We start from the raw sequence: 25819 nt of genomic DNA, 5'->3' as shown, positions 1-25819 counted from the left end.
GACCCCAAGAAATGGTAGTGTATAGGTGTTCTGTGGAAAGACTATCGCCTTTTAAAAAAAGCGCCCCGGCAGCCATGACGTTTTGGGGTCGTCAACGAATTTGTCACGTTGGCGAAACGGTTCGACCAGCAAAACAACCGTCCCGTGTTACGAGGCTGGAGTGTACTAGAAGTGTACTGTACCTAGGCGGTTTCGACCGGCGTGGGCGTGGAGGTCGTTCTTAGTCGGCGGCATCGTCGGCGCCTGCCGGGCAAAATCAACGTCAGGATCTAGTAACGTTTTGGCGGCGGCCGCGGCGGCCACTTCTCGTCGGCGGCGCTGGCAGCGTGGAAACCGAAACTACAATTTTAAAAAGGCTACTTTACTGTGTTTTTTTCTGCCTGTTTTGCTGAAAATCACTACATTTAGCAGTAATGCCTGAGAGAACAGCATGGAGATGTAAAAGGACTGGCAAACGGTCGGTAAATTATTTGTTTTTCAGCATACATATTGAATATAAGTTCTTTCAGGGCACTACGTTTGTTCACATAGCGAGCACTTTATCGCAAGAAATTTCGTTTCTTTTTACTTTCACAGTGATGCTGTTATATCTGCTAGGTATTATTCCTTATTAACTTACCCTTTGTATTATTTTTACTTCCAAGTAACAGTTGTTCTTTTATTTATTATCAAATGTGCCACTTCCATCTGTTGTTCGGCAGCTAGCTTATCAGACCTTCGTTCGCCCACAACTTGAATTCGCCGCATCGATCTGGTCCCCATACAAAAATTACTTAATCAACATGCTTGAAGCTATTCAAAATAGGGCAGCCCGATTTATCTCACGAAATTACGACTACCATAGCAGCATAACGGAAATTAAACTTTGCCTTTCTCTTCAACTTTTGAGTACTCGGCGGGATATTTCTCTCCTATGCCTCTTCCATAAGTATGTTTACAGTAACAAACCATTCCCATTTCAACTCGATAAACCTTGCGTTACATCTCGTAGGCTGCATAATAACTTAAGTTTCACGCGATTATATGGGTCAACGGACGCCTTTAACTCATCGGCTCTTCCTCGCGTCATCCGCTTGTGGAATGATCTCTCGAATGACATTGCATATCAATCAGACCCCGAAAAATTCAGACAACTTCTTCACTCTTTCTTTCAGTCATAGACACTTCGATTGGTTCCTTTTTACAAGTATTTGTTGCACCTCCTGTATCGTTCCAGTGTAATTATATTCATTCGTTTTTTTCCATTTCCTCCCGCTTACAGCTTAGGGCCTTGTGTTCATTCAGTAAAAAGCACGCGCTCTTCTTTTTTTTTTTTCGCTTCACACCTTGTGACCGCCTGCATTTTCCTACTTTATAATGTTCTTATACACACGAGAAAAACTCTCTTATCGCCCTTTATTATCCTGTATTTCTTAAACAAGAACAAATTGCTTTCTGCGCGCTGCTCTAAAATATTTTTGGCTACGTGTGTGCTAGGTGTTTTTTAGTAAGTGTATTGCGGATATTTGTTCTCCTCCCACCAGCAATGTTCCGATGTGCAACTTCAAATGACTTTTTGTACATTCTCTCTTTAGTGACATATAACGCGTTATTTTTTGTTGAGTTCTTTCAAAGTTTGATGTTTCCTTACGGTTTTGTCGCGACACTCACCCTTTGTAACCCCCCTTACACAATGCCCTGCAACAAGGGCCTGTAAGGTATCTTTAAATAAATAAATAAATAAATAAATAAATAATGCCTTCCGTCCTTAAGGCTACTATTAAATAAATGAACAATGGAGGAGCCTCTTTTCAATGGGTAAGTAAAGGCAAGTGGAGCTCGCAGTCTTCATGCGTAATGTACTGTTTTTTTTTTTATTTTTGGGTAACAGACAGCTGGGCGATTTATGTAGGTCACAATAGCATATAGTGATTCAAGAAATGCACGAAAAAGGCGCTAATCCGCCTCCCATGAGGAAACAGCGACTTAGGATGCAAGTGCTACAACGAATGCAAAAGAAGCGAAATGAGTATAGGACATGCGCTTTTTCTTTGTTTTCTACTTCAAAGGCTACATTCTTGAAAGACGCAAGGAGGTGCGGGTGGGTGGTGGGGATGGAGAGCAGTTCTTGAATCTCGTTTGTTTGTGAGACCGCTCTTTATATTCATACCAGCCCATACTCCCTCTCCCTTTCTTTTACTTGAAAGGAGTACTGAAACAAAATTTTGAAAGCGAGATAACCTGTCAAATAGATTTGTGTAGATACACACATCATCTATGAAATGTAAACAAATATTGTCACCTAGAACGTATTCAAAATTAATTTTGAATCGTGTGTCGACCATCGGCATACTGTATATGCCTTCGTCATTCCGGTAAACAAACAACCACCCCCCGCGTCACGAATTTTGTGTTGGCTGCTCCTGGAGAACCATTTCAACGGAAAGAGGGGCAGACTTGTACGGGATTACAAAGGCCAGTGTTCGAGCTTCAGCGGCGTTTTTTGAAGCGTTTACGCATATTTACAACGCCGGAAAGCAGATCACAGTAGCGCCCACGAAACCTCCTTGAAGAGACTTGTCGACATGGTGCATCACAGCTTGCACGCGGTTTTGTGCGCCCACCTAGCCAGTTAGCTTTGCACGAAAACCCAGGAATTCCTTTCCTCCATGCGAAAACCCCTCTGGGTCCCGCCTCACTCGGCGCGCTGTGGAACCAAGACTTGAACAATTAACATCGCGCGCTCGATCATACGAACTTTCCTGCCATGGGTTGCAAAAAAAAGTGTCATTTTTTTGTGTAAGTGCTCCTTTGCTCATCGAGTCCAAAAATAGGGGCTATTTATGGCGTGCACCAGTGTTATCTCTTATCACAGTGTGTCTGGGACGGGGGTATAGGACGTAATGTACGACTGGAAGTGGGCATGGTCTTGAATAAATGGCTGATGAAGAGGCTTTAGCAATGCTCCATTGCCCAAAAGATCCTCTCTTTACATATTGCTGTGCTATCTCCATGCCTTCTCAGGACCCCTCCCCCCCCCCCCCCTGGGCTTTGAGGGTTAGGCGACTTTTAGCTAATCCCACCAGCCTCCCAGATCAGGTGCTGCAAGCTTTCTCTGAAAAGCAACCCTATACGTACATATCTACGGCCATTCCCATGAGCAAAAGCGTTCAAAATCAACTTTCTCGGGGAAGAATACAGAAATCTGAACAAACGTGAAGACTCCCATCGAAACAGCTATTCATCCAATCACCACTCGTCACCACAGCGGCGAAGGCAGAAAATAATCCGGGACCTCGGCACCAATGGTTATTCACAAAGGCGTTTATTCGCATAGCCCTCCGCAAAAGAAAAGAAGAGGAAATTTTTGTGACACCAACCGCACCGCAACAACGGCTGGTGTCGATCTCCTACATCGTGGGCGCCAGAGAAGTTAAAAAGGCAGAAGTCGACGTTGCCCAAGCCTCCCACCATCATCGGAAGTTTCATCCGCTGGTTCTAAGACCTTGCATCTGCGGGAATAGCGCAAGGTGCCGTGTGCAGGATCGTGTGCGCCGGCTAAACGAAGAACTTCCATGAAAAAATGTGGCAGCACAGGAAGGACTTCGGTCAAATGAACAGGGGAAGAGGCAAAACATTGTAAGCGGGTTGGCCACCATACCTGTCCCTACAGCACGGTGATCTTCTAAACAGAAAGAAACCTTCGCCAGCGGCTCTCCTTTGAGTCCTGGAACAGTCCTGGAACAGTGGGAGACAACAACTGCACCACTGGAAACACTGCCCTCCCTCTACTTCCAGCGCTTGCAGCGAGTCGTGGCAAACATCCCGGGCTTTCTCAACCCGAAGAAAAAAGACGATCAGCCTTCAAAACGTTGGGTTTCTTAATATAATTATTGGCTGGAGTTTTCTGGGTTTTTTTTTTATTTTCTGTTCCCCCAACCAAGCAGACGTCTGCCGAATGCTCACATTTGAAATATAACAGATATTAGTGCTGCATGTTCTAAACCCGGACAGTAGAGCTTGTCGCTGCGTTTTGTAGCCTGTCTGCATTCCGTGGGGCGTACAAAGAACGCAAAAGCTCAGGTACGACAAACTTGAGCCTGGGATAAAACCCGTGTCGTCAAGTTTTTCGCAGAAGGGACTGGGCGAACCCAATGACGGGCGAGCAACCGCCGAAATTAATTGCTTCCGTGTGTCAAAAATGACTATGAATAGAAAAAAGTTTGATTAAGAAAAAAATACAAAAAAGGGCACTTCTATGCCGTGTCGATACGGAGTCCTAAACTGCAGGCGTGCTGGCAAAGCGTTTAGAAAATCCTCAAGTTCTCAGGAGTCGCAAACATTTTTGACTGCATTACAGCTTGAAATAATTTGTTTTTGCCAGTGACTAAGCGTCGCACACAGCAGGAGCGGTGTGTTGATTCCTGCCCCCTTCCTCCTTGGAATCCACCCGAAAGCTTCCAACGTATCACATGGCAGGAAATGCTTTAAAAGCTGATAGCATGCGTTGTCACTACATTTACAAAACTGTAAGTTCGTCTAGATGTAAAATTGTTTAGTGCAAAACAATACATCGAAAGGCCAATCACAAGCGCCCGTCCCATCGCTCTCGTTCTTGTGAATATATTGTTTTGCGCTCCATAATTTTCCAATCGCCGCATTTCTTCATGCAAAAACAGAAGCGGCGTCTGAGGGCAAGCAGTTCAATACAGGAGAGAGCATAGGGGTGGTCGATGCTCGCAAATCGTGCTGCTCTGTCGCCTTGGAAGCTGCATGATTTATGAAGGTGGAATACAGTGCTCATTCTCCGCTGATTTGGTACACAATTGTAGATCAGACTCAATGTAAATCACGATGTAATACTGCCGGGAGTTGCACATGTGCCAGAACATGCTGCGCAATCCACTTCCATGCCCTTTTAAAGCCATGTTCATTAATTTTGAACAATTCTGAATAACACTAGATACACAATAACTTAGTTACGAATAATTATTCAGATTTTCCTCTCGTTACTATCGTAATCCGATATGCGTTCTTCTCTCGTCTTGGAAAAGATCGTACGAGTTTTGCAGCATGCTGGGCATAATTTGCTCATTCTACTTTGTCAGAGTATGCGAACGGTGTTGTCTGTAAACGCATTACCTATTAGCATTAAAGTTGCAGCCAGTGTGGTGCAAAAAATCAATATAACATCACCAAAAATTACGGGTTTTTTAAGAGAAACTGCTAAAGACTTGTTGGAAATTCTAACTTCAAATTGTGAAATCACGCTGGCGCAAACGGCATTAGCTCCGTGACTCTGCAAACAAATTTACAAATAGATGTGCTCCTTGGAAGTAGGCAGTATACATTAGCTCCTTATTCACGTTAGCATTTTAATGTTGATATCTCAACTCAGTGGTGCAGTTTATGTCGCCATTTCATTCCGTGCTTTTAAGTTAAGGTGATCATTTTTATTCGAAGATATGAGCAAGTGGTTTTTATCGAAGACCTTCAATGAAACGGGTTCCAGGGATAGGGGGAGTTAGACAGATTAACAATTTGGAAAATCAATGCTGTGGCTTAAGTATAACCTAGCCGGACTCATTCAGACTCTGACTCACGCCTCAATCAGAGTCTTTCAATTCCTCTGATAGACTCATCGGCGAGTTGGCCGACTTATAATCGGAACACATCTCTCGTTCTTGTCACGCGTTGATGAAGACCTTTTCTATGCGTTCACGATGGTGAAATATGGGAGAATGAGGAAAAGTGGGTGCTACGTCCACATGACGATAACAGGGATGATATTTACTGATCTACGTAAGAATAAACCAACGAAAAACACGAATGCAGCGTAGGAACCAGGCAAGTCAAGTGCTGGACTTAAAACCGAATGTTATAAAAAAGCCACAACAATAACCAGAAGCACATGTTTAAGAAACTATCTAAACCACAGTTGCACAATTAACCGTAGATTTTTTCCAACAAATGTCTCAAGGTGGTATGAAGCAGCCGATATCCATGAAACACCAAAGTATCAACGCCAAGTTTATCTGTGAGGAAATCTGGAGGATCACTCACACATGACGCTTCGCCCTGATTTTATTTCGAAGGCTTCACGAGTTTCACATTCAATATTTGTTTTTGTTTTTTTTCCTTCGCCAATAACATTCAATGATTAGAAAGGAATTCTTTTGTCATACGGCCCTGTCTACTGAGATCAGACGGGTCGAGGCCTTGTACACCTATATATAGGAAGTATGAACACCCTTCAGGCACAAAACTAACATCTTCGCTAGTATCTGCGTCCCCAATATATCAGTGTCATTGGCAAAGGAAGATATACATTGAACGTGAAGATTTTTAAGCCTTAAAAATAAAAATGGCAAAGTACAACGCATGTATAAGTGATCCTTCAGTTGTCCTTACAACTATATAAGGAATTCAGGTTGTCAGTTTAGGGTGCACGTGGCGTTGATCATACCATTTTGAAACACTTCTTGCCTTTGTAGTGTTAGGTGTGCGGCTGTGAAATGCCTCTGCCTAGGTTTCATGAATGTGCTTCTGGTACATGGGTTTGTGGACTTTCCGCCATAAACATTTCGCTCGATGTCCTGTCAGGTTGAGCTCGTTAGTTTGCTCTTCCAAAAATATTATAAACCAACTTGCCGAGCAAATTACATATGTAATGTCCTTTTTGGAACACGGTCGTGACAAATCGGCATCTGTAGTGAGTGTAATTAAGTCCGAGATAAAAACCTATTTACTTGAAATGGCAGGTGCACTCATTAAGATGCGTTTGCGAAGTGGACAGAGTGAAGGCCAGGCTGGTGACAGAAGCTGCAAAATAAACGTAGGCTAGCTGAAAAAAAAAATTGGCCCCGTATCTGCATTTAGTCTGCAAATGTCGTCGAAAGACGATAGGCTTGCGTGTGGAGAGAGTGAACAAAAATTGATTTGATGTTCTGCTCAAGAAAATCGGTAAATGGTATTCTCGAGGCCCTGCGTTAAAGATCCTCGAGCGTGCAGTGGAGGCGGACGAGCGCATCAAGTCACGTCACACGTGAGACGTGAGCGCCATCTGGCAGTTTCTTTCAAAAACAAAGAGCATGGCGCTGAGACGGGTGTGCGCGCCCGCCTCAGAGGTGAGTGAGTGAGTGAAACAACTTTATTGACGATCCGGCATAAAGGGGGAAGGGGTAGGGCGATTAAGGCGAGACAGTAGCGCGCTCGGACGTCCCAGAACAGCAACCTACTCGCGTCAAACCCGTGTGGGCGCCGCTTTCGGCCACTGGCGTTCCAGGATGCTAAGCACGTGCTGGACCTCGTCTCTTTGGTTGCCTGGCTCTCGGCTGATGATTTTGCTGCTTATGGCAGTTCGCATTACTTCTTGGTTACCCGGCCGCCTCAGAGGTGATAAGGTGTAGAACGCAAGGCGATGGGTAAGTGTTACCACCGTCTTGTTTTAGCAAAGCGTTGGAAACACTCGCCTTTCCGAGCAAGCGTTGGATGGTCAGCGCAGCGTGATAAGCGCTGCGGTCCTTAAAGTTACTTATGTATGCCTCTTCTGGTAAAAGGCGCACATGCAGAATATTGACACGTGCGGTTCTTTTGGTTTACGAAGAAAGCCGCTATCACTTTCTGTTAAGCGCAACGCAGGCCGCGTTTATCTTGTATGCCACTCTGGAACGCGTTATGACGCGTGTATAAAAGACTGACACGTGCGGTTCTTTTGGTTTACGAAGGAAGCCGCTATCACTTTCTGTTAAGCGCAACGCAGGCCCCGTTTATCTTGTATGCCACTCTGGAACGCGTTACGACGCGTGTATAAAAGCCGGCGCAGTGCGCCACTGGGGGGTCTTTTTTCCGTCGGCCGACGACTGTTCACGCCGCTGTTGCTGTGAGTTGTGTTTGGCCTTGTTCTGCTGGGCACAAGTTCGCCCAATAAACAGTTCGCCTGACACCGCCCTGACTCCTGCGTACTTCCTCTCAAGTGCTGCGTGTATCACAACCTCGTGACATCTGGTGGAGGTGCTTCTCGGTCCATGTACCGTACGCCCCCGTCCAGCCGTGAGCCAAGCCCAAGCCGCCAAGAGGACGACGCCGACCCGGTCGTTCGAGTGAGCCGAAGACAACAAGGACTACCGCCCGAATACCTGCCGCTCCCCGACAAGGACAAGAAAACAAAGGCTGCTACGAAGCCGGCATCCACGATGACGGAAGCAAGGTCTTCGGCAACCGTGGTCGTCAACCAGCCCAAAGAGCCGCCTACCTTCCGCGGATCGACCTACGAAGACCCGGAAAGCTGGCTTGACATTTACGACCGCGTCGCAGCCCTCAATAAGTGGGACCCGGACGACAAGCTGCGTCATGTGTATTTTTACCTGGAAGACGCCGCAAGGACTTGGTTCGAGAACCGCGAGTCAACGCTTCGAACCTGGGACGACTTCCGCGTTGCTTTCCTGCGCACCTTTGCAAGCGTCGTGCGGAAGGAAAGAGCCGCATCACTGCTTGAAACTCGGGTGCAGCTCCCCAACGAAAACGTAACGATCTTCACGGAGGAGATGACGCGACTTTTCCGCCACGCCGACGCCGACATGTCTGAGGACAAGAAGGTTCGCCTGCTTATGCGAGGAGTGAAGCAGGAGCTCTTCGCCGGACTGATCAGAAACCCGCCAAAGACGGTACAAGAGTTCCTCTCCGAGGCTACCACCATCGAGAAGACTCTTGAAATGCGGACCCGCCAATACGATCGGCGCATGTCGCCAGACGTCGCAGAAGTCCGAGGACTCTGCCCTGACGACCTGCGCGAGACCATACGCGCTATTGTTCGTGAAGAACTGCGCCGCATGTTGCCATCGTCTCAGCCCCAAGTCGCCTCTCTCGAAGACGTAGTCCGCGAAGAACTACAGCGCTCAGTGAGCGTTCCTGAACGGCCACAGCCCCAACCGGAGGCGATGACCTACGCCGCTACTGCACGACGACCTGTCGCCGCTCCTCGCCAACACCAGGACCCAACGTCTCCGCAGTTTCGTCGCCAGCCACCGCCGCCACCCCCGACGCCTTCCCGCTCGCCAGTAATCCAGCGCTCGCCGAGGAAAACTGACGTTTGGCGCACCCCGAACCACCGCCCACTATGCTACCACTGCGGCGAAGCCGGGCACACCTACCGCTACTGCCAGTACCGTGAGATGGGACTGCGTGGCTTCGATGTGAACGCGCCGCGTCCGCGCCCAGGTGAGCGACCTCGCGACATCGCCGACTACATCGTCGGATCGCAGTGGCAACAACGACGACCATCCCGTTCACCTTCGCCTGGCCGCTACGTCTCCCCGGATCGCCGCCAGTACACCGGCCTTAACCGGGGCCGATCCCCAAGCCCCTACCCGGGAAACTAAAGGCAGCAACCGATGTAGGTGCGGTTGCTGCACGACGCAATGCCGAAGATCCTCCTCCGCCGCCGCCGCCGCTGCCGATGACGACGACCACGACGCACGAACTTTCCCGACGTAGTCGCAGTACGCCGCCTGAGCAGAGTCTTTACGACAAAGCCTCGCCGCCGACGCGACATAGCAGCACCGGACCAAGCCGACGCAGCCGTGATCCGACGCCCCGACCTAACCGGAACGCCAGACGACGAACCACCGACCTCGACGTGATCATCGACGGCCACAGCGTCACCGCCCTAGTCGATACCGGCGCCGACTACTCTATCATCAGTGGTCTCTTCGCCGCTAAGCTCAAGAAGGTAAAGACTGCATGGGAAGGACCGGATATCCGAACAGCAGGGGGCCACCTTATAACACCGACTGAACCTGCACGGCAAGAGTCACGATTCACAGCCAGACGTATTCTGTGAATTTTGTGGTCCTGCAGCAATGCTCGCGAGACGTCATTTTAGGCATGGATTTCCTGGACCAGCAAGGCGCAGTCATCGACCTAAGATCCAGGTCAATCACGCTGTCCACGGATAATGCAACGGCGTCAGACTGCAACGTCGCTCACAATGCCTTGAATGTGACAGAAGAGCAGGTAACCATCCCGCCACTGCCGAGCGTCATCATTTCCGTCGGCACCAAAGCGTCTACCAACTTACAAGGTGTCATCGAAGGTGACCAGCACCTGCTCCTAAACCGTCAGATGTGCGTCGCAAGAGGCATAGCCAAGCTTCATAACGGCGAAGCCAAGGTAATGGTGACGAACTTCAGCAACGAATATAGGCACTTGAATAGGGGCACGACGGTAGCACATCTAAGCGAATTTGTGGAAGCGAGCAATGCCTTCGCCCTCACCGATTCTCAGGGAGCCGCAACGTCGACAGCAGTGTCCGCGCCCGCCTTCGACGTCAATCAAAGCCTTTCCAGGCAGCAACAAAATGAGCTCAAAGCCTTACTCCACCAATACAAGGACTGCTTCTCGTCGTCATCGAGGCTTCGTCAGACCCCTCTCGCGAAACATCGCATCATAACCGACGAATATGCCCGTCCGCTCCGTCAGAGCCCCTACCGAGTTTCTGCACGGGAACGCGAGGCCATCAAGCAACAAGTCGACGAAATGCTGCGTGACGACATCATTCAGCCGTCTACGAGTCCGTGGGCATCACCCGTGGTGTTGGTGAAGAAGAAGGACGGAACCCTACGTTTTTGCGTCGATTATCGTCGCCTGAACAAGATCACGAAGAAAGACGTGTATCCCCTCCCACGGATAGACGATGCTCTGGACAGACTCTACAACGCCAAGTATTTTTCGTCGATGGATCTCAAAACCGGCTACTGGCAAATCGAAGTAGACGAGAGAGACCGAGAGAAGACTGCCTTCATAACACCAGACGGCCTATTCGAGTTTAAGGTCATGCCCTTTGTTCTTTGCTCGGCGCCTGCGACGTGCCAACGGGTTATGGACACAGTACTCGCAGGCTTGAAGTGGCAGACTTGCCTCGTCTACTCGGACGACGTAGTCGTATTTTCTTCCAACTTCGACGAGCACCTCCGGCGCCTTGAAGCTGTTCTTCGGGTAATCAAAGCCTCGGGACTTACCCTGAAGCCAGAAAAGTGCCGCTTCGCCTACGAGGAACTATTGTTCCTTGGCCACGTTATCAGCAAGTCGGGAGTGCTCCCTGATCCACAGAAAACAGCTGCGATCGTCGACTTTCCTGCACCCACCGACAAAAAAGCAGTACGCCGATTTCTTGGCCTCTGCGCTTATTACAGGCGCTTCGTGAAGAACTTTTCGCGGATCGCCGAGCCACTGACGTACCTCACAAAGGCCGACGTCGACTTCAAATGGGAAACGCCGCAAGTCGAGGCATTTCAAGAATTAAAGCGACGTCTGCAAACGCCGCCAATACTGGCGCACTTCGACGAAGAAGCTGACACCGAAATTCACACGGACGCAAGCAGCACAGGGCTCGGCGCCGTGATCGTGCAGAGGACCGACGGACTTGAAAGGGTCATCAGTTACGCTAGCCGGTCACTTTCGAAGGCAGAAAGCAATTATTCCACGACAGAAAAGGAATGCCTTGCCATCATCTGGGCTACATCAAAGTTCCGCCCCTACCTGTACGGCAGGCCTTTCAAAGTCGTGAGTGACCATCACGCCTTGTGTTGGCTAGCTAACTTGAAGGATCCATCAGGGCGCCTCGCACGGTGGAGTCTCAGACTACAAGAATTTGACATCACCGTCGTCTACAAGAGCGGACGAAAGCACTCCGACGCCGACTGCTTGTCTCGCGCCCCTGTCGATCCGCCGCCCCAGGATGACCAGGACGACGACTCTTTCCTGGGACCCATAAGTACCGACGACTTCGCGGAACGCCAACGAGCTGACCCAGAGCTCAAGATCCTCATGGACTACCTGCAAGGCAAGACCGCCGACGTGCCGAAAGTAATCCGCCGAGGACTGGCTTCGTTTTTCCTGCGAAACAACGTCCTCCTGAAGAAGAACTTCTCGCCGCTCCGCGCCGACCACCTCCTCGTGGTGCCTTCAGCGTTACGTCCAGAGGTTCTGGAAGCATTACACGACGACCCGACAGCCGGACATCTTGGTGTTTCCCGCACACTGTCACGAATACAAGAGAAGTACTATTGGCCTCGCCTCACTGCCGACGTCGCCCACTACGTAAAAACATGCAGAGACTGTCAGCGACGCAAGACGCCGACAACTAGGCCAGCCGCACTTCTGCAACCCGTCGAACCACCTCAACGGCCATTCCAACAAATCGGCATGGACTTACTGGGGCCGTTCCCGACGTCAACTTCTGGCAACAAATGGATTGTCGTTGCGACTGACTACCTCACCCGCTATGCCGAAACAAGGGCCTTGCCCAAGGGCACTGCCGCCGAGGTCGCCAAGTTATTCATTGAGAACATCGTCCTCCGCCACGGAGCCCCCGAGGTCCTCATCACCGACAGAGGTACGGCCTTTACGGCTGACCTAACGCAGGCGATCTTGAGGTACAGTCAGACAAGCCACCGCCGAACCACCGCGTACCACCCACAGACGAATGGCCTCACCGAGCGTCTAAATAAGACCATCGCCGACATGCTGGCCATGTACGTGGACGTCGAGCACAAGACGTGGGACGCCATACTCCCGTATGTAACCTTCGCGTACAACACGGCCGTGCAGGAAACGACGCAGTTTGCTCCATACAAGCTCGTCTACGGACGGAGCCCAACAACGACGCTTGACGCCATGCTACCGGTCGGCACCGACGAAGAAGACCTCGACGTCGCCAGTTACCTGGATCGCGCTGAAGAAGCTCGACAGCTAGCCCGCCTGCGTATCAAGAGCCAACAGACGGTCGACAGGCGCCACTACAACCTTCGACGACACCACACCGAATACCAACCCGGTGACCTTGTCTGGGTCTGGACGCCGATACGACGACGGGGATTGTCTGAGAAGCTCCTGCGACGCTACTTTGGACCCTACAAGGTAGTCCGACGTCGTGGTGAACTGGACTATGAGGTCGTGCCCGATGGCTTAACGTCATCCCAACGACGCCGTGCACGACCCGAAGTCGTACACGTGGTGCGACTTAAACCTTATTACGCACGCTGATTAGCTGTGACGCATTGTTAATGTAATTTATTGCATGTACTCTCTCTTATGTTCTGTCTTTAGCATCGGGACGATGCTTTTTCAGAGGGGGGTAGTGACACGTGCGGTTCTTTTGGTTTACGAAGAAAGCCGCTATCACTTTCTGTTAAGCGCAACGCAGGCCGTTTATCTTGTATGCCACTGTGGAACGCGTTATGACGCGTGTATAAAAGACTGACACGTGCGGTTCTTTTGGTTTACGAAGGAAGCCGCTATCACTTTCTGTTAAGCGCAACGCAGGCCGCGTTTATCTTGTATGCCACTCTGGAACACGTTACGACGCGTGTATAAAAGCCGGCGCAGTGCGCCACTGGGGGGTCTTTTTTTTTCCGTCGGCCGACGACTGTTCACGCCGCTGTTGCTGTGAGTTGTGTTTGGCCCTGTTTTGCTGGGCACAAGTTCGCCCAATAAACAGTTCGCCTGACACCGCCCTGACTCCTGCGTGCTTCCTCTCAAGTGCTGCGTGTATCACAACCTCGTGACAATATATACGTGTTGTTATGGTGCCACAGACACGCGCAATAATTGATTTTTAATCGACAATTGGACAAGTATGAATGCTGAATCTTGAGCAACATAGGTGGGCGCTGCGGATGGGGTCGGCTGTTTCAAATACCCAATGCTGTTAAGAGTGGACAAACAGACAAATGTACAGACATACAGACAGACCAAAATATTTGCGTCGAAGGTCCCCAAGAAAGACTGTGGTCTTTAAAAAAAGTCCTATTTAAAAAACGCGCCAAAAGAACACGTTGGCGGCGGCGGCGCGCCAATCGGTAGCGAAAACTAACGGGGGCGGCGCGCCGGCTCTTTGGCTCCACCTCTACCAGTTCCGCCAAAAATATCGTAGAAGTTGCCAAGGCATAGAGGTTCCTGAAAACGCGGTACCTAAAAATAACTCTAAGGCCCATGGCAGTTAGTCACGTGACATAAGAGAGCCAATGGGAGGCCACCGCCGGGAGAAAGTTTTTTCGAACAATTATCCCGGTTGCCGGGAGAATAGACACTGCGTACGCTTATAATTCACGCTTCGAAGAGCTGCTACTGGATGGAGAACCAACCCTTATCACCATCGCGGCATTTTGCCCTCCGTACGGCTGAAGAAGCATTTGCGAACGAAATGATGTACCGCGTCACAACCTCCAACGGAAGAAAAAACGAGCTGTGTAGTGCATCGCGATGGTGAAAAGAAGAAATTCAGGAGTCTTCGAGAACCACTGTTCTCTGCTGGAAGCAGTTTCGTGATAGTAACTACCATCGGTGTTTATCGTTAGTGCGTGTGATGGAAAGTCCGATAAAGTCTGCTCAATTAAGGGCTGCCGTGGTGCCATCGATCTTCGTTAATGAACAGAATGCATCGGAGGCACCGAAAGCACATTTGTTGAAGAGGCCAAAAGATCAGGTAAGATTTCGAATGTTGAAGCTTTGTGGGTGACCTGTGTTCTTAAAAAAAAATTGAGTGAATCTCAATAAAAGAAAAAAAAGGTGCTGGTAGAAACACATGATCTCCCTAATGCTATTCACCGCGTGCTTACACGAAGTTTTCAGGGCCCTAGATTGGCAAAAGTTATTGGTATGAGGTAATCGAGAGTATACATTCGTAACCTTTGATTCTGTGATGACAATTCATCAACGAGTAACTCGGGGGACGAAATGCAGCTCTTGATTACTTTATTGGACTAGGAACGCAGAAGAGTTGGTCTGAACACTAGGGAGCGTAAAAGTATTATGCAACAATCACGGCAGAGAACAGCGCTTTGCAAAGTGTCGAGTGGCGAGACTCTGGAAGTTGTTAATAAGGATGGGTTGGAGCACGTTCGGAGAGCAGTCTAAAATCGTGAATGGTATTTTATCCTATTCCTGAACAGGGAAGGTAGAAAACAGCTGCATCGTCCTTGTACTTACGGAGCAGAAAGCTTGATGCTTACAAAGCGGGCTCACCTTAAATTGTGGATGCACTGAGCAGTGCAAAACAAAACAAAAAAAGAAAGTAATTTTAACAGACAGGAAAAGTGTAGAGTGGGACTGGAATCAAAGGGGCGTGTACAGTGGGACTGGAAACGAAAAAGAAATGGGCATGGCACGTAGTGCGTACGCAGGATAACCTCTGGTCATTAATGGTATTCGCATGGATTCTAAAAGAAAGCAAGCATTTCAGTGGCAGACAGAAAGAGAGGCAGCTGAAATTAAGAAGTGTGGATGTATAATGGGGATAACTATAACTATCATGTCATACCAACTAGCCCAAACTGCCACACTTCTAAGTATAATGGGGCAGCAGCAAGCACAGGACAGTGTTGAATGGCAAAACATGACAAAAGGCTTTGCTATGCAGTAAGCATAGTGAAGCTGATGATGATCACAAAGGGGCAAGTATAAGAAGTATTCCACCAATTTGATACTGCCTACTGTGAATTTCAAGTGTAGCTATTTAGGTGTTTTGATATTGCGTTGACTTAAAGTGGGGGGGGGGGGGGGGTAAGGGGGGGTGCCCTACTTGTTAACCAGGAAACTAGAGAAGGCACTGCGTGGCCGATTCTACAACAGCTGTTTCATACAAACCTTTGTTCATGCAGCCCTTAATTTCTACTTATGGCATCAATGGGTACCATTGCCATGCACGATAGTGTTGCTTTATATACACCAAGTGTCCCTAAGACCTATGCACGTCCTTGCCTCCCAAGCGTCGCAGTTGAACTCACTTTCTCGTGCCTGTGTGCGCATGGCATGCGTTGCACTCCCACAAGAAAAACGAGCAGGCTCGAGGCATTCAAGACACTGTCACAGAGGCTTGCTGCGCTCTGCTTAAATTCTACGTTGTACTCGAATGCTGTATTGGCTATGCTGGCCGCTGCTCATTGCACGAATGGGCGGCTAAGGGCTGTGCTCCGAAATTGTTGTGAGGCTGTTTCATTGTGTGAAACTGCTTCATCTGCCAAGCTGTATTACACATGACAGGAATTTGACAGCACACATATACTGGAAGGAAAGCTTAGAGAGTAGCTTTAAATGTGTAACGTTTCTTGGTGAGCCAAAAGCACTTCAATTTTTTCTCTCTGTTTGCCTCTGTCCGGGTGCTTTAGTGTCACTTTTTGTACAGGGTATTTATCAAAATTGGCATAAGACATGAAGTCTGACGAACACAATTCACCGGTCAAGGCATGGCTAACGTGAAAAATCAGGGTACCTTAGCGATAGGACGACACATAGAAAAACATTATGGGCGATTTTTAAACATTATAGAATATCAGTCCTTTTTTGTATGCAACTGTTACTTAGCTTTGTATGTTTTGCTGTGTTCTCTTTCCTATGACCATTTTTTATTTTTTTTCTTCAGTAGTTGGTAGAATATCTCTGCTACTGTCCAAGTGTTCTTGAAAAACATTTAACTATAGGGTCTACCTTCCCAAATTTAGGAGAGCTCGATAACTATTGTGGGCTGAAAGGCTTGGAATATTGCCCTCTTTTACGTGTTTGTAGGGTGAATGTCTTCTTCAATGACCTTGCAACTGAAATAAGTCACATATTTGTGAAAAAATTAAAACAATAAAACAATAGGCACTTACCTAGAGCATTAGATTTCCTCAATCCCTGCAAGATGTATTCCAATGCTTGCTGGCAATCACGGATGTCAAACTCTGTCATAGTGAGGTCACATTGCTGATGCATCTTTTGTGTCAAGATGCTGTGAAGCACCTCATCTGTTATCGCCTGAAATATCGGGGCAATGACTGGAGCTTGCAGTAAGCACCCGAGACTTGTGCTTACTGTAAACAAAGGTTGCTTCCCTGGTGTAAGTAGAAGTGGTTGTTGACATGGCAAAAATGAGCTCTGCGCAGAAAGCATTTTTCCGCCTGCTTAGGCCATGTACAAGTTCTTTCATCCTAGAGGTGGGTAACGATATGTGTTCAACAAATGGGTATTGTTGTTTTGTCCTCCTCAGATCAACATACCCTCTCATTTTCCTTCGCAATGGTGATTAGTGGTGTAGCCCCGCCGCGGTGGTCTAGTGGCTAAGGTACTCGGCTGCTGACCCGCAGGTCGCGGGTTTGATTCCCGGCTGCGGCGGCTGCATTTCTGATGGAGGCGGAAATGTTGTAGGCCCGTGTACTCAGATTTGGGTGCACGTTAAAGAACCCCAAGTGGTCAAAATTTCCGGAGCCCTCCACTACGGCGTCTCTCATAATCAAATGGTGGTTTTGGGACGTTAAACCCCACAAACAAATAATAATGATTAGTGGTGTAGCCTAGTTGTTGCTCAACTTTCTCCTGCAATGCAAACAAATATTTCCTCTCGGAGCAAAACACGAGAGCGGGGCCGAGTTTTTGAAAATATGTATTTGAAATTTTTGTACTGTTCTAGCTTTTGTTGAGAACATACCCAGGTACTTGTATATTATAGCCACAGCTCGTGCTCTGGCCGCAATATGGCAGAGTTCACGCCATTCAAGTTTTAGGCATTCCATCAAATTTTTTCCATTCATCACTGGTTACTTCCTGCCATTGTCCTTTACAACAATGACACATAACATCATGCTCTAGTCTTTGAACTTAAGCACCATACCACTCTGTCCTTTTATGTATATGGGCAAAGTTGCATTTGGCCTGGTTCACATTTTACATGTGAAAACCTAGACTGGTACTCTCTGCTTCTGAACTTCTACGCTGTTCGTAACAGGATTGTGTTACATTACCCAAATTCGAGTCCTCATTCGAAGATTCAGGCACACCATTGCTTGGTCTTGCTCTAGTTTTTGGGACATGCTTTTTCAAATAACTTACTTCTAAACATTACCAACAAATGCAATTTTTCTAAACCAAGACATTTCTTATGAGTGTCCCATGGTGCATACTTCACATTTTTGCTCCTGCTGACTCCTCTTTCGTTTGGGTTAGTTGGTGTCTGGTCTTGACACAGCGAGCCCTTGACTGTGTGCACTGATGCCTCTTGTTCTCTTTTCCACATTTGCTTAGTGTCTGTCATCACTAGTGCCCTGCCCAGGGCAATTTTGTGAGTGGCAACAAACCAGTTTGCCGCTGCTATATCATTACACGTTAAGTAATGCTCCAAATGCTTCAAGTACTTCTAAACACCTTTGAAATACGCAGTCTTAGGGTAGAGCTCTGTCTTCATCCCAAGCGGTGCCATTTCGAGAGATCTAGATATGTAGTGAGGCATTTCCTTGCCTGTAGTGTTACAAGTTCGACGTACCGTTGCCGTTCTTCGTAGTAGAGTACTTCTGCAGAGAGTTCGATAGGCAGCAGTTGGTGATCTGCTTCCAGGTGTACATGTGGCACTGTCCAGTGGACGAAAGTGCAGCCTGCTTGCTTCCTTTTATGCCCAGCCGCTAGGCATTCCCCTCAGTGGGTATGTAGGGACGTGGTTGCGGGCTGCGAAATATCACCCGGCCCCGCAGGATTACAATAAGCAATGCCTTTATTTAATGCCTATGTACAGTACCTAACGATTGAAATGCACCATGAATTTTTTTCAGATGACAACTTATATGTAAAATTGCTCAAAATTGCCACATCTTGTCGAAACAAATCTGGGCTCTAGAAATAATATTCGCTTTGATGTACACATTCTGTTTGGCATTACACTGATATAGGCAAACGGAGACAGTCGAAACATAAGTGTTTGTGCTCCGTAGCCCTAAAGATGCCTCTTTCAATCTATGAGTGCTGTACTATGGCCTCCGATTGCGGGCGCGCGGCGGTTTTCTCTCAGGCTGTCCCAATCGTATGAAGAGCGCATGTTTCGAGAGGTGGGCAGGGTCCTCTCTTGTCTCCGCACGGCATCGCTCTTTCTTTCGGTCGAAAGTGCTGTCACGCTCTTGGCAAAGTTTATATGTGGCGAAAAAAAAATGGTTCTGTGCTTTTTTATAACTTTGTATTCATTTGGAAATGTCAAGCCAAGGTGTAAAAGAGGTGAAGTCAATCCTTGGGCGTATATATTCCCAAATTGACTTGTTTTGCTGTAGACTTGCGTTGCCCATAATATAGCGCTTATAACTGTGATACCTCTGCAAGAAATCCGGATGGGCTGGAAACTTACTGTACTTCGAAGTTTGCAGGCTGTATTGTGGGGACGGCACTGGCAAAGAAAAAAAAATGACAGCGCAATCAACAAGTGAAGTCGGAATAGTGCCGTGCTCTATTCTCATGGGTTACACTCCATTAAAAGGCTTGCTTTTTTTTTCCCTCTCATGGAACCAGCGCTGCTTTTCATTATAACGCCGTTTGAAGAGTCTTCCCGTCGAGCCACAGAAGCAGGATGCAGGGAGGAGAGTGCAGGCGGTCTAAATGCGTCTAGACTATGTCCAGATTGAACGTCACTGGTTCCGCGACGACCACGGGCTGGTTACAGGCACGCTTTAGTCACTTACGGTCACCCATTTGCCCTGTGAATTTTACAGGGTTCAATGGATACGTTGGACAATCTAAGAACGAACATCAAAATGCTTTGCTTGTTTTCTCCTTGAGTGAATACTTGATTTTCATTAGAAAGATGCCGTTATGCTACATGTTTGACCCTTGTATTTGGATGCAGTTGAGAGTACTGATATTGCTATTGTGCGATCAAAACATAATGAAAGTTCAGATGATGAAAAAAAGACGATCACAACTCAGGCACCTTCACTTTTAAAACGTGGGGACCGAATGTAGGTGGGCTAATCGAAGCCTTCTACAATATTCCAGCAAAATTACTTTTCTTATGCCTTAATTCAATGACATGAACAGGGCACTCGGTTGCCTAGAGCGTAACTGCGCTTTGGTTGACCATCTCATAAATATTCATGCGAGATATAACAGTAAAATTATGAGGCAGGATTTGAGAGCAATAAAATCAACGACGGCAATTAGCCCAGTTTCTCTTACAGATGTTTCCGGAAAGGAGGGATGCTGGAATGTCTCTATATTTCTCAAATCGAGGTGTTTAGCAGCGAGCTAAAACGGACCGTGAAAAAAAAATGGAATATTGCCACAGGCGAGTGTATACCTCCTTACAATTACCTATCAGGAAAATGCTGCAGAGCCCATGCTTTTCTTCGTAAATGGGACCAAAATAAATGCAGTAGCAAAAAAAATACCTTCCTTCAGTTCAGCCAGAAGATTCTGGTGATGATTCTTGCTCGTACGTGGAGGAAAACAAAAAAAAACTTGCTCTCGCTGAAATCCCATCCGCTTTGTGGTCTGCTGTGGTGCCCGCCGAAAAATACATTCCTTCAGTTAAGTCAGAAGACTCTAGTGTTGATTCTTGCTGGTACGCGAAAAAAAAAGAACATGTGCACGCTGGAATCCCATGCTCTCTGCTGTCAGCCGTGGTGTCGCCGTTGCCAGAACTCGCGCCCTGTCATGGTAGCCGGACGGGCGAGGTTATACTCGTTCACTTTGCTGGGGAGCTCGGTGATTGGGATGGCCGGAGAGGGACGCGCCGCACGCCCGCTATCTCGGAGGCCATGGCTTTATATACTGTCATAATGAAGAGTGATACCTTGGTGGAGCTGCAAAAGGAGCTGATGCAAAGTAAAGAAAGAAGAGGCGCATAACAAAATGGCCGGCGCATGGACGATGGTTGTCTCTGTGTCAATAATCATTAATAAATGCGAAGCATTGCCTTTGCACACTGCAAGCACTTTTGAGATCTATCTGCATGTCTGTCTGTCTAGCCGCTGTTAGGTTTGGCCTGGGGATTCATCTCTCAATCCCTTCGGCGCCCAGTCTTACTGACGCTGTCAAGTATTTGAGTGATTATTCCAGACCAGGCGGCGGGCAGAGGCGAGTTCGCGTCCTTCAAAAGTGGACCTTTTGTCGTTGCTTCAAGCAGAAGCGGTGACTAATGGACTCGGCGACTCATCGGGCGACGGCAAAGCTGTCATGGCCGGCGCCGGAGCTGACAGATGAGGGGTGCTCCCTTTTGATCCCCAATCACCCAGCCGACCGGCCGACTGCCTATGCTCGTCAGGCACTGTACGTGCTAGCCGGAGGACCAAGACGTCGTGTCGCCAAGACGCCATTAGCCGTTCGAGAGAGGCCAGCAAAGACGGCGTCTTTCTGAAAGAGACCGCGACGGACAGCGCACGCAGATCGCCCCGCTAATTGGGCGAGCTGTGCAGTGGGCCCTTTGAAGTATGCGGCCAGGATCGTGGGAACGCTCGTCTAACGGCACACCCACGACGAGGACCAGCCCTGCTGGCGCCACCACCGTGCAGTGTTCACGTGGACCTTGTATGCTCGCCTCCCTCACCTGTGTGTGCGTGATTGGTGTTCGACTCTGAGAGGAGGAGCCCGACAGGGCATAAAACGACGCGGAGAGTGCTGGACAGAGCGCGCTCTCTGAACCTGGCTCTGAACTATGTAGTGTTCAACCACCACGCTCGTGGTTTGTGAAATCACTATCCCTTGCTGTTCTGTAAATATGTGTAAATAATGTCATAAACCTCTGTTAGGTTTCTCGTATCCTCTTGTCGGCGTTCAGTTCCTCCATCCGGATGTCATCACCTGCAACATCTTCCTTCCCATCTCTAACAACTGGTGGCAGCGGTGGGATGCCATCATCAGCGACCTGATTCCTTCCTTCCAAATCTAACAACTGGTTGGCAGCGGCGGGATGGACTTCGCGACATGGTGCTGTGCTGTGGTGAGTGCTTGGTCTTTGCTATAACTTTCCAGGCTTCATTTCTTGAGTGTGCGTTGATTAGAAGCTGGATTGTGTGTGAGTTAGGGAGATCACCTATTTGCGTGTTAGAGGGATCCCCTACGTTTGTGTGAGATGCAGGACCAAAGTACAACGGCAATCATGTCGTGGAAGGCAATGCTAAGAGATGAACTTTTGTGTGTGAGTAAGCATCTAGGCATTGAAATAGAGGAAAGAATGGGCAGGACAGCGATTTGGATGCTGATCTCGCAAAAAGCCAGTGAGGAGGATATTAAAAACGCAGTAGAGATTTTTGAAAAGCAGGAAATTGAGAAACAAGAAAAGAAAATAAGGGATAGAAAAGAGCGGCTCGATCAATTGGAACAGAAAATCGAGGCAATGAGGCGAAAGAGTCAGCCATTCGAAACTGTAGCGCACGAGAAGTGCGATAATCAAATGAGTGAGGTGAAGTTTAGAGCCAAAGAGAAGGCTAGCACACGTGAACATAGCAGCAGATTCAAAGGCGAATCTAGTTTGAGTGCTGCGAATGATGCTGCGCCAAGTAGAGAGGCCGACGAAGGCCAGAGCAAGTGCGACGAGGTGCTGTGCCAGTTAGCTGTTAGCGAAACAGCAAGGATAGCTGTAGACAATCTGGCACAGACCTCAACTGTGTTTGTCGCAACGGTGGATCTTGCAAACAGTGTGGAAGTACGCAAGGACACCGAAGAAAGCTCAGAAGCAGCGAAAGTAGGTAGCGGGGATATCAGAGCTGTCGCAAACAGCTCTAAGCAATGCGAGCTAGAGTGTTTGCAGGAAAGCAGCTGCACTGTTCCTAAGAGCGTCAAGCTGTCCGCCGATCTAGAGTGTGAAATAGGTGGTTTTTTCGAAAATCATCTAGACGGAGCGGCGTCGACAGCTGACGAGTGTAGTGAGAGTGTTAGCCACCTTGAGCTGCGAGCAGTAGGCTCAGAGACGAGTCGCAGGAAGCAGCGCAGACGCAAGAGACGTCGCAAAGTCGCAAGTGAGACAAGCAGCTCTACGCATGTTCAGAAAAGTTTGAGGCCTATTAGCGCAGCAAGCAGAACTAGGCATTTTGCGTCAGTGACAAAGTTCATTTGTATACGTCTGAACTGCCGGACGAAAGAAAAGGGACCAGCGGGTCCAGCGCAAATGAAATCAAATGGGAGGCGCCAGGTTAGTTGGGTGCGTGAGTACAAAGTTAAGACAAAGGAATCGGCCCGACATGGCATCAGTGCTAGGAAATCGAACTGGCAAAATAGTGTAGCAGGTGGTACAGAAGAACCCTCGAGCGGTAGGGCAGCCGATGACGCAACCCGAGGCGAACTTCCTAGTTGTGAGAAAACGGGTCGCAAGCGTCGCCGTAGACAGGCGAAGGGTACGCGCGCGACAAAGCCAAGGCACGAAGGAGGAAGCAAGCATCGGGGTAAAAGGAAAAAGAGTGGGTTATCGGCCAGTTCGCCGGAGAGGCCTTTGTGTCGTACAGTGAGGCACAGGCGGCGAAATAATGGTAGTCTACAGCGTGCATCTTCGCGGCGGTATGCGTGGACAGGCGGCGAAATAATGGTAGTCTACAGCGTGCATCTTCGCGGCGGTATGCGCGGGGGAGATTTAGAGCTTTTCGCGGAAAGGAGTGGCGACGTGGTCCTAGAAGAAAGACCACAATAGCTAAAGACCGCTCGGCTAGACCAAAGAGGACACCGTCACTCTTTCCCTGGCATTGCTCGGGTTCCCTCCGCCAGATTGACAAAAGCCCGCAGAAATCGCGAATGATGCGCGACTGCGCCATTCAGCTTGTGGCCCAGACGCGACGTTGCCTCGCGAGTTTTCGAAATCCGGCAAGACCACGTCCGCCGCGTGTGCGATTGAAGTGAGGGATGGCTGTAAGCTGGAGAAGGTGACACGGGAATTTACTGGGAAGCATGTTTTTTTGCTTATTTTGGTTTTAAAGTAATATTCCTTTGTCATCTCCCCAGCTAGTTCGTGTAGCAGCAGGTCTTCCCTTCTAGACTTCTTTAAGAGCATTGTAAGTGTTTTTAGTTGAGTTACTGGGAAATAGCCTACTGTTAGGTGCGCGATTGGTGTGCTGACGCTCTTTGGATGAGAGTATGATGTCGTGCTAGAGCGCACAGCAATGTGCATTCTTTAAAAACATGGGCTGACATGAAACTACATCCAGCAAAGGAGCGTGTTAGTACACTAGTTGCATTTCCCTTTATGATTTTAGTATATGCTCAGAGATCAGGTGAAATTCTTTAGCTGAAGCGTTATGTTATATCGAACGTTGAGATTAGAGATGCGTTTTAAGGATTTACACAGTTCGATATCTTAAGAAAATTTACGTTCAGATGAGGGTTTTAGGATACCTAGGTGAGAGAGATATCACCTATGGTGAGGTGCGTGTTGGTATGCTAGCGCTCTTTGGATGAAAGTAAGATGTCGTGCTAGAGCGCACAGCAAAGTCATGTGCGTTCTTTAAAAACATGGGCTGACATGAAACTACCCCCAGCAAATGAGCGCGTTAGTACACCAGGTTTACTTCATTTTGTTGTTTTAGTGATTGCTTATAAGGATCATATGATCGCTTTAGCTGAGGGAACTGCGTTCACCAAATTTTGGCGACTAGATATATTTCTAGGATTTATACAACGCAGTTTGATTTGATGTGAGAGAGTTTTGTTCGCGTCAGGGTGTCATAAAAGTAGGTACTCTCGACCACACCTTGCAAGTATGTATTGAGAGAATGAAGAAAGCGCCCAGATAACTTGTGTATAGGGTATGGCAGCATTGGTATGAAACCTTTGTATTTGGTTGTGTTTCATGAAATTAGTCAGGAAATTAAATGTCAGTTACAACTTAGTAGTGCGGAGGGTTGGAGAAAGCTAGTTGTGAAAGAGTGATTCTCGTTTATGGGGCCAAATTGTATTTGCCTTTGTGTGCTTTTCTCACACGGCAATTTGTTCCATCTTTAGTAAGCATCTCCACAGCCATGATTGTTGTAACTTTGGCGGCACAAAATTGTTTCAAAATTTTAGCGTACAGGTTTCTCTTTTGTTTGTGTTTTGAGAAGCCTGGAGGGTTTTAAGCAGGTCCAATGTGCTTGACTGCAGCATGGTATTGTGTTGTGTTGTTCGCCTTGCTGTTGTCGGTCATTGTGAGCTGGATTGGGAGTTGGTTTCGAGTACGCAGCTGGAGAGAAAAGCCAGGCCTTCGTCCTCGTCACCACCCTTTCTCTTCGTGCCCAGCGGTTGGGAGCGCTGGCCAGCCGAGATTTTCCGGGCGACGGAGGAGCTGTTAGGTTTGGCCTGGGGATTCATCTCTCAATCCCTTCGGCACCCAGTCTTACCGACGCTGTCAAGTATTTGAGTGATTATTCCAGACCAGGCGGCGGGCAGAGGCGAGTTCGCGTCCTTCAAAAGTGGACCTTTTGTCGTCGCTTCAAGCAGAAGCGGTGACTAATGGACTCGGCGACTCATCGGGCGACGGCAAAGCTGTCGTGGCCGGCGCCGGAGCTGACAGATGAGCGGTGCTCCCTTTTGATCCCCAATCACCCAGCCGACCGGCCGACTGCCTATGCTCGTCAGGCACTGTACGTGCTAGCCGGAGGACCAAGACGTCGTGTCGCCAAGACGCCATTAGCCGTTCGAGAGAGGCCAGCAAAGACGGCGTCTTTCTGAAAGAGACCGCGACGGACAGCGCACGCAGATCGCCCCGCTAATTGGGCGAGCTGTGCAGTGGGCCCTTTGAAGTATGCGGCCAGGATCGTGGGAACGCTCGTCTAACGGCACACCCACGACGAGGACCAGCCCTGCTGGCGCCACCACCGTGCAGTGTACACGTGGACCTTGTATGCTCGCCTCCCTCACCTGTGTGTGCGTGATTGGTGTTCGACTCTGAGAGGAGGAGCCCGACAGGGCATAAAACGACGCGGAGAGTGCTGGACAGAGCGCGCTCTCTGAACCTGGCTCTGAACTATGTAGTGTTCAACCACCACGCTCGTGGTTTGTGAAATCACTATCCCTTGCTGTTCTGTAAATATGTGTAAATAATGTCATAAACCTCTGTTATGTTTCTCGTATCCTCTTGTCGGCGTTCAGT

General features: G+C 48.5%; 1 protein-coding gene across 4 annotated transcripts in view; it reads left to right on the top strand.

The window, feature by feature from the left end:
* The first annotated feature begins 14013 nt into the window (after positions 1-14013).
* Positions 14014-25819, top strand: part of LOC119167543 (uncharacterized) — a 105190-nt gene continuing 93384 nt past the window's right edge. For 2 of the 4 annotated variants that reach the window (XM_037419043.2, XM_037419044.2), the window contains exon 1: positions 14019-14464. In XM_037419043.2, the coding sequence (XP_037274940.1) occupies positions 14345-14464 (120 nt within the window). In that variant the 5' untranslated portion in view covers positions 14019-14344. Of the gene's footprint in view, positions 14465-25819 lie in introns of all 4 variants that reach the window. The other 2 variants (XM_075887692.1, XM_037419046.2) reach the window with 2 other exon arrangements.

The sequence above is a fragment of the Rhipicephalus microplus genome, chromosome 3 (genome assembly GCF_043290135.1).
Source record: "Rhipicephalus microplus isolate Deutch F79 chromosome 3, USDA_Rmic, whole genome shotgun sequence".
Lineage (NCBI taxonomy): Eukaryota > Metazoa > Arthropoda > Arachnida > Ixodida > Ixodidae > Rhipicephalus > Rhipicephalus microplus.
This window is presented reverse-complemented; position numbering and strand designations above follow the sequence as displayed.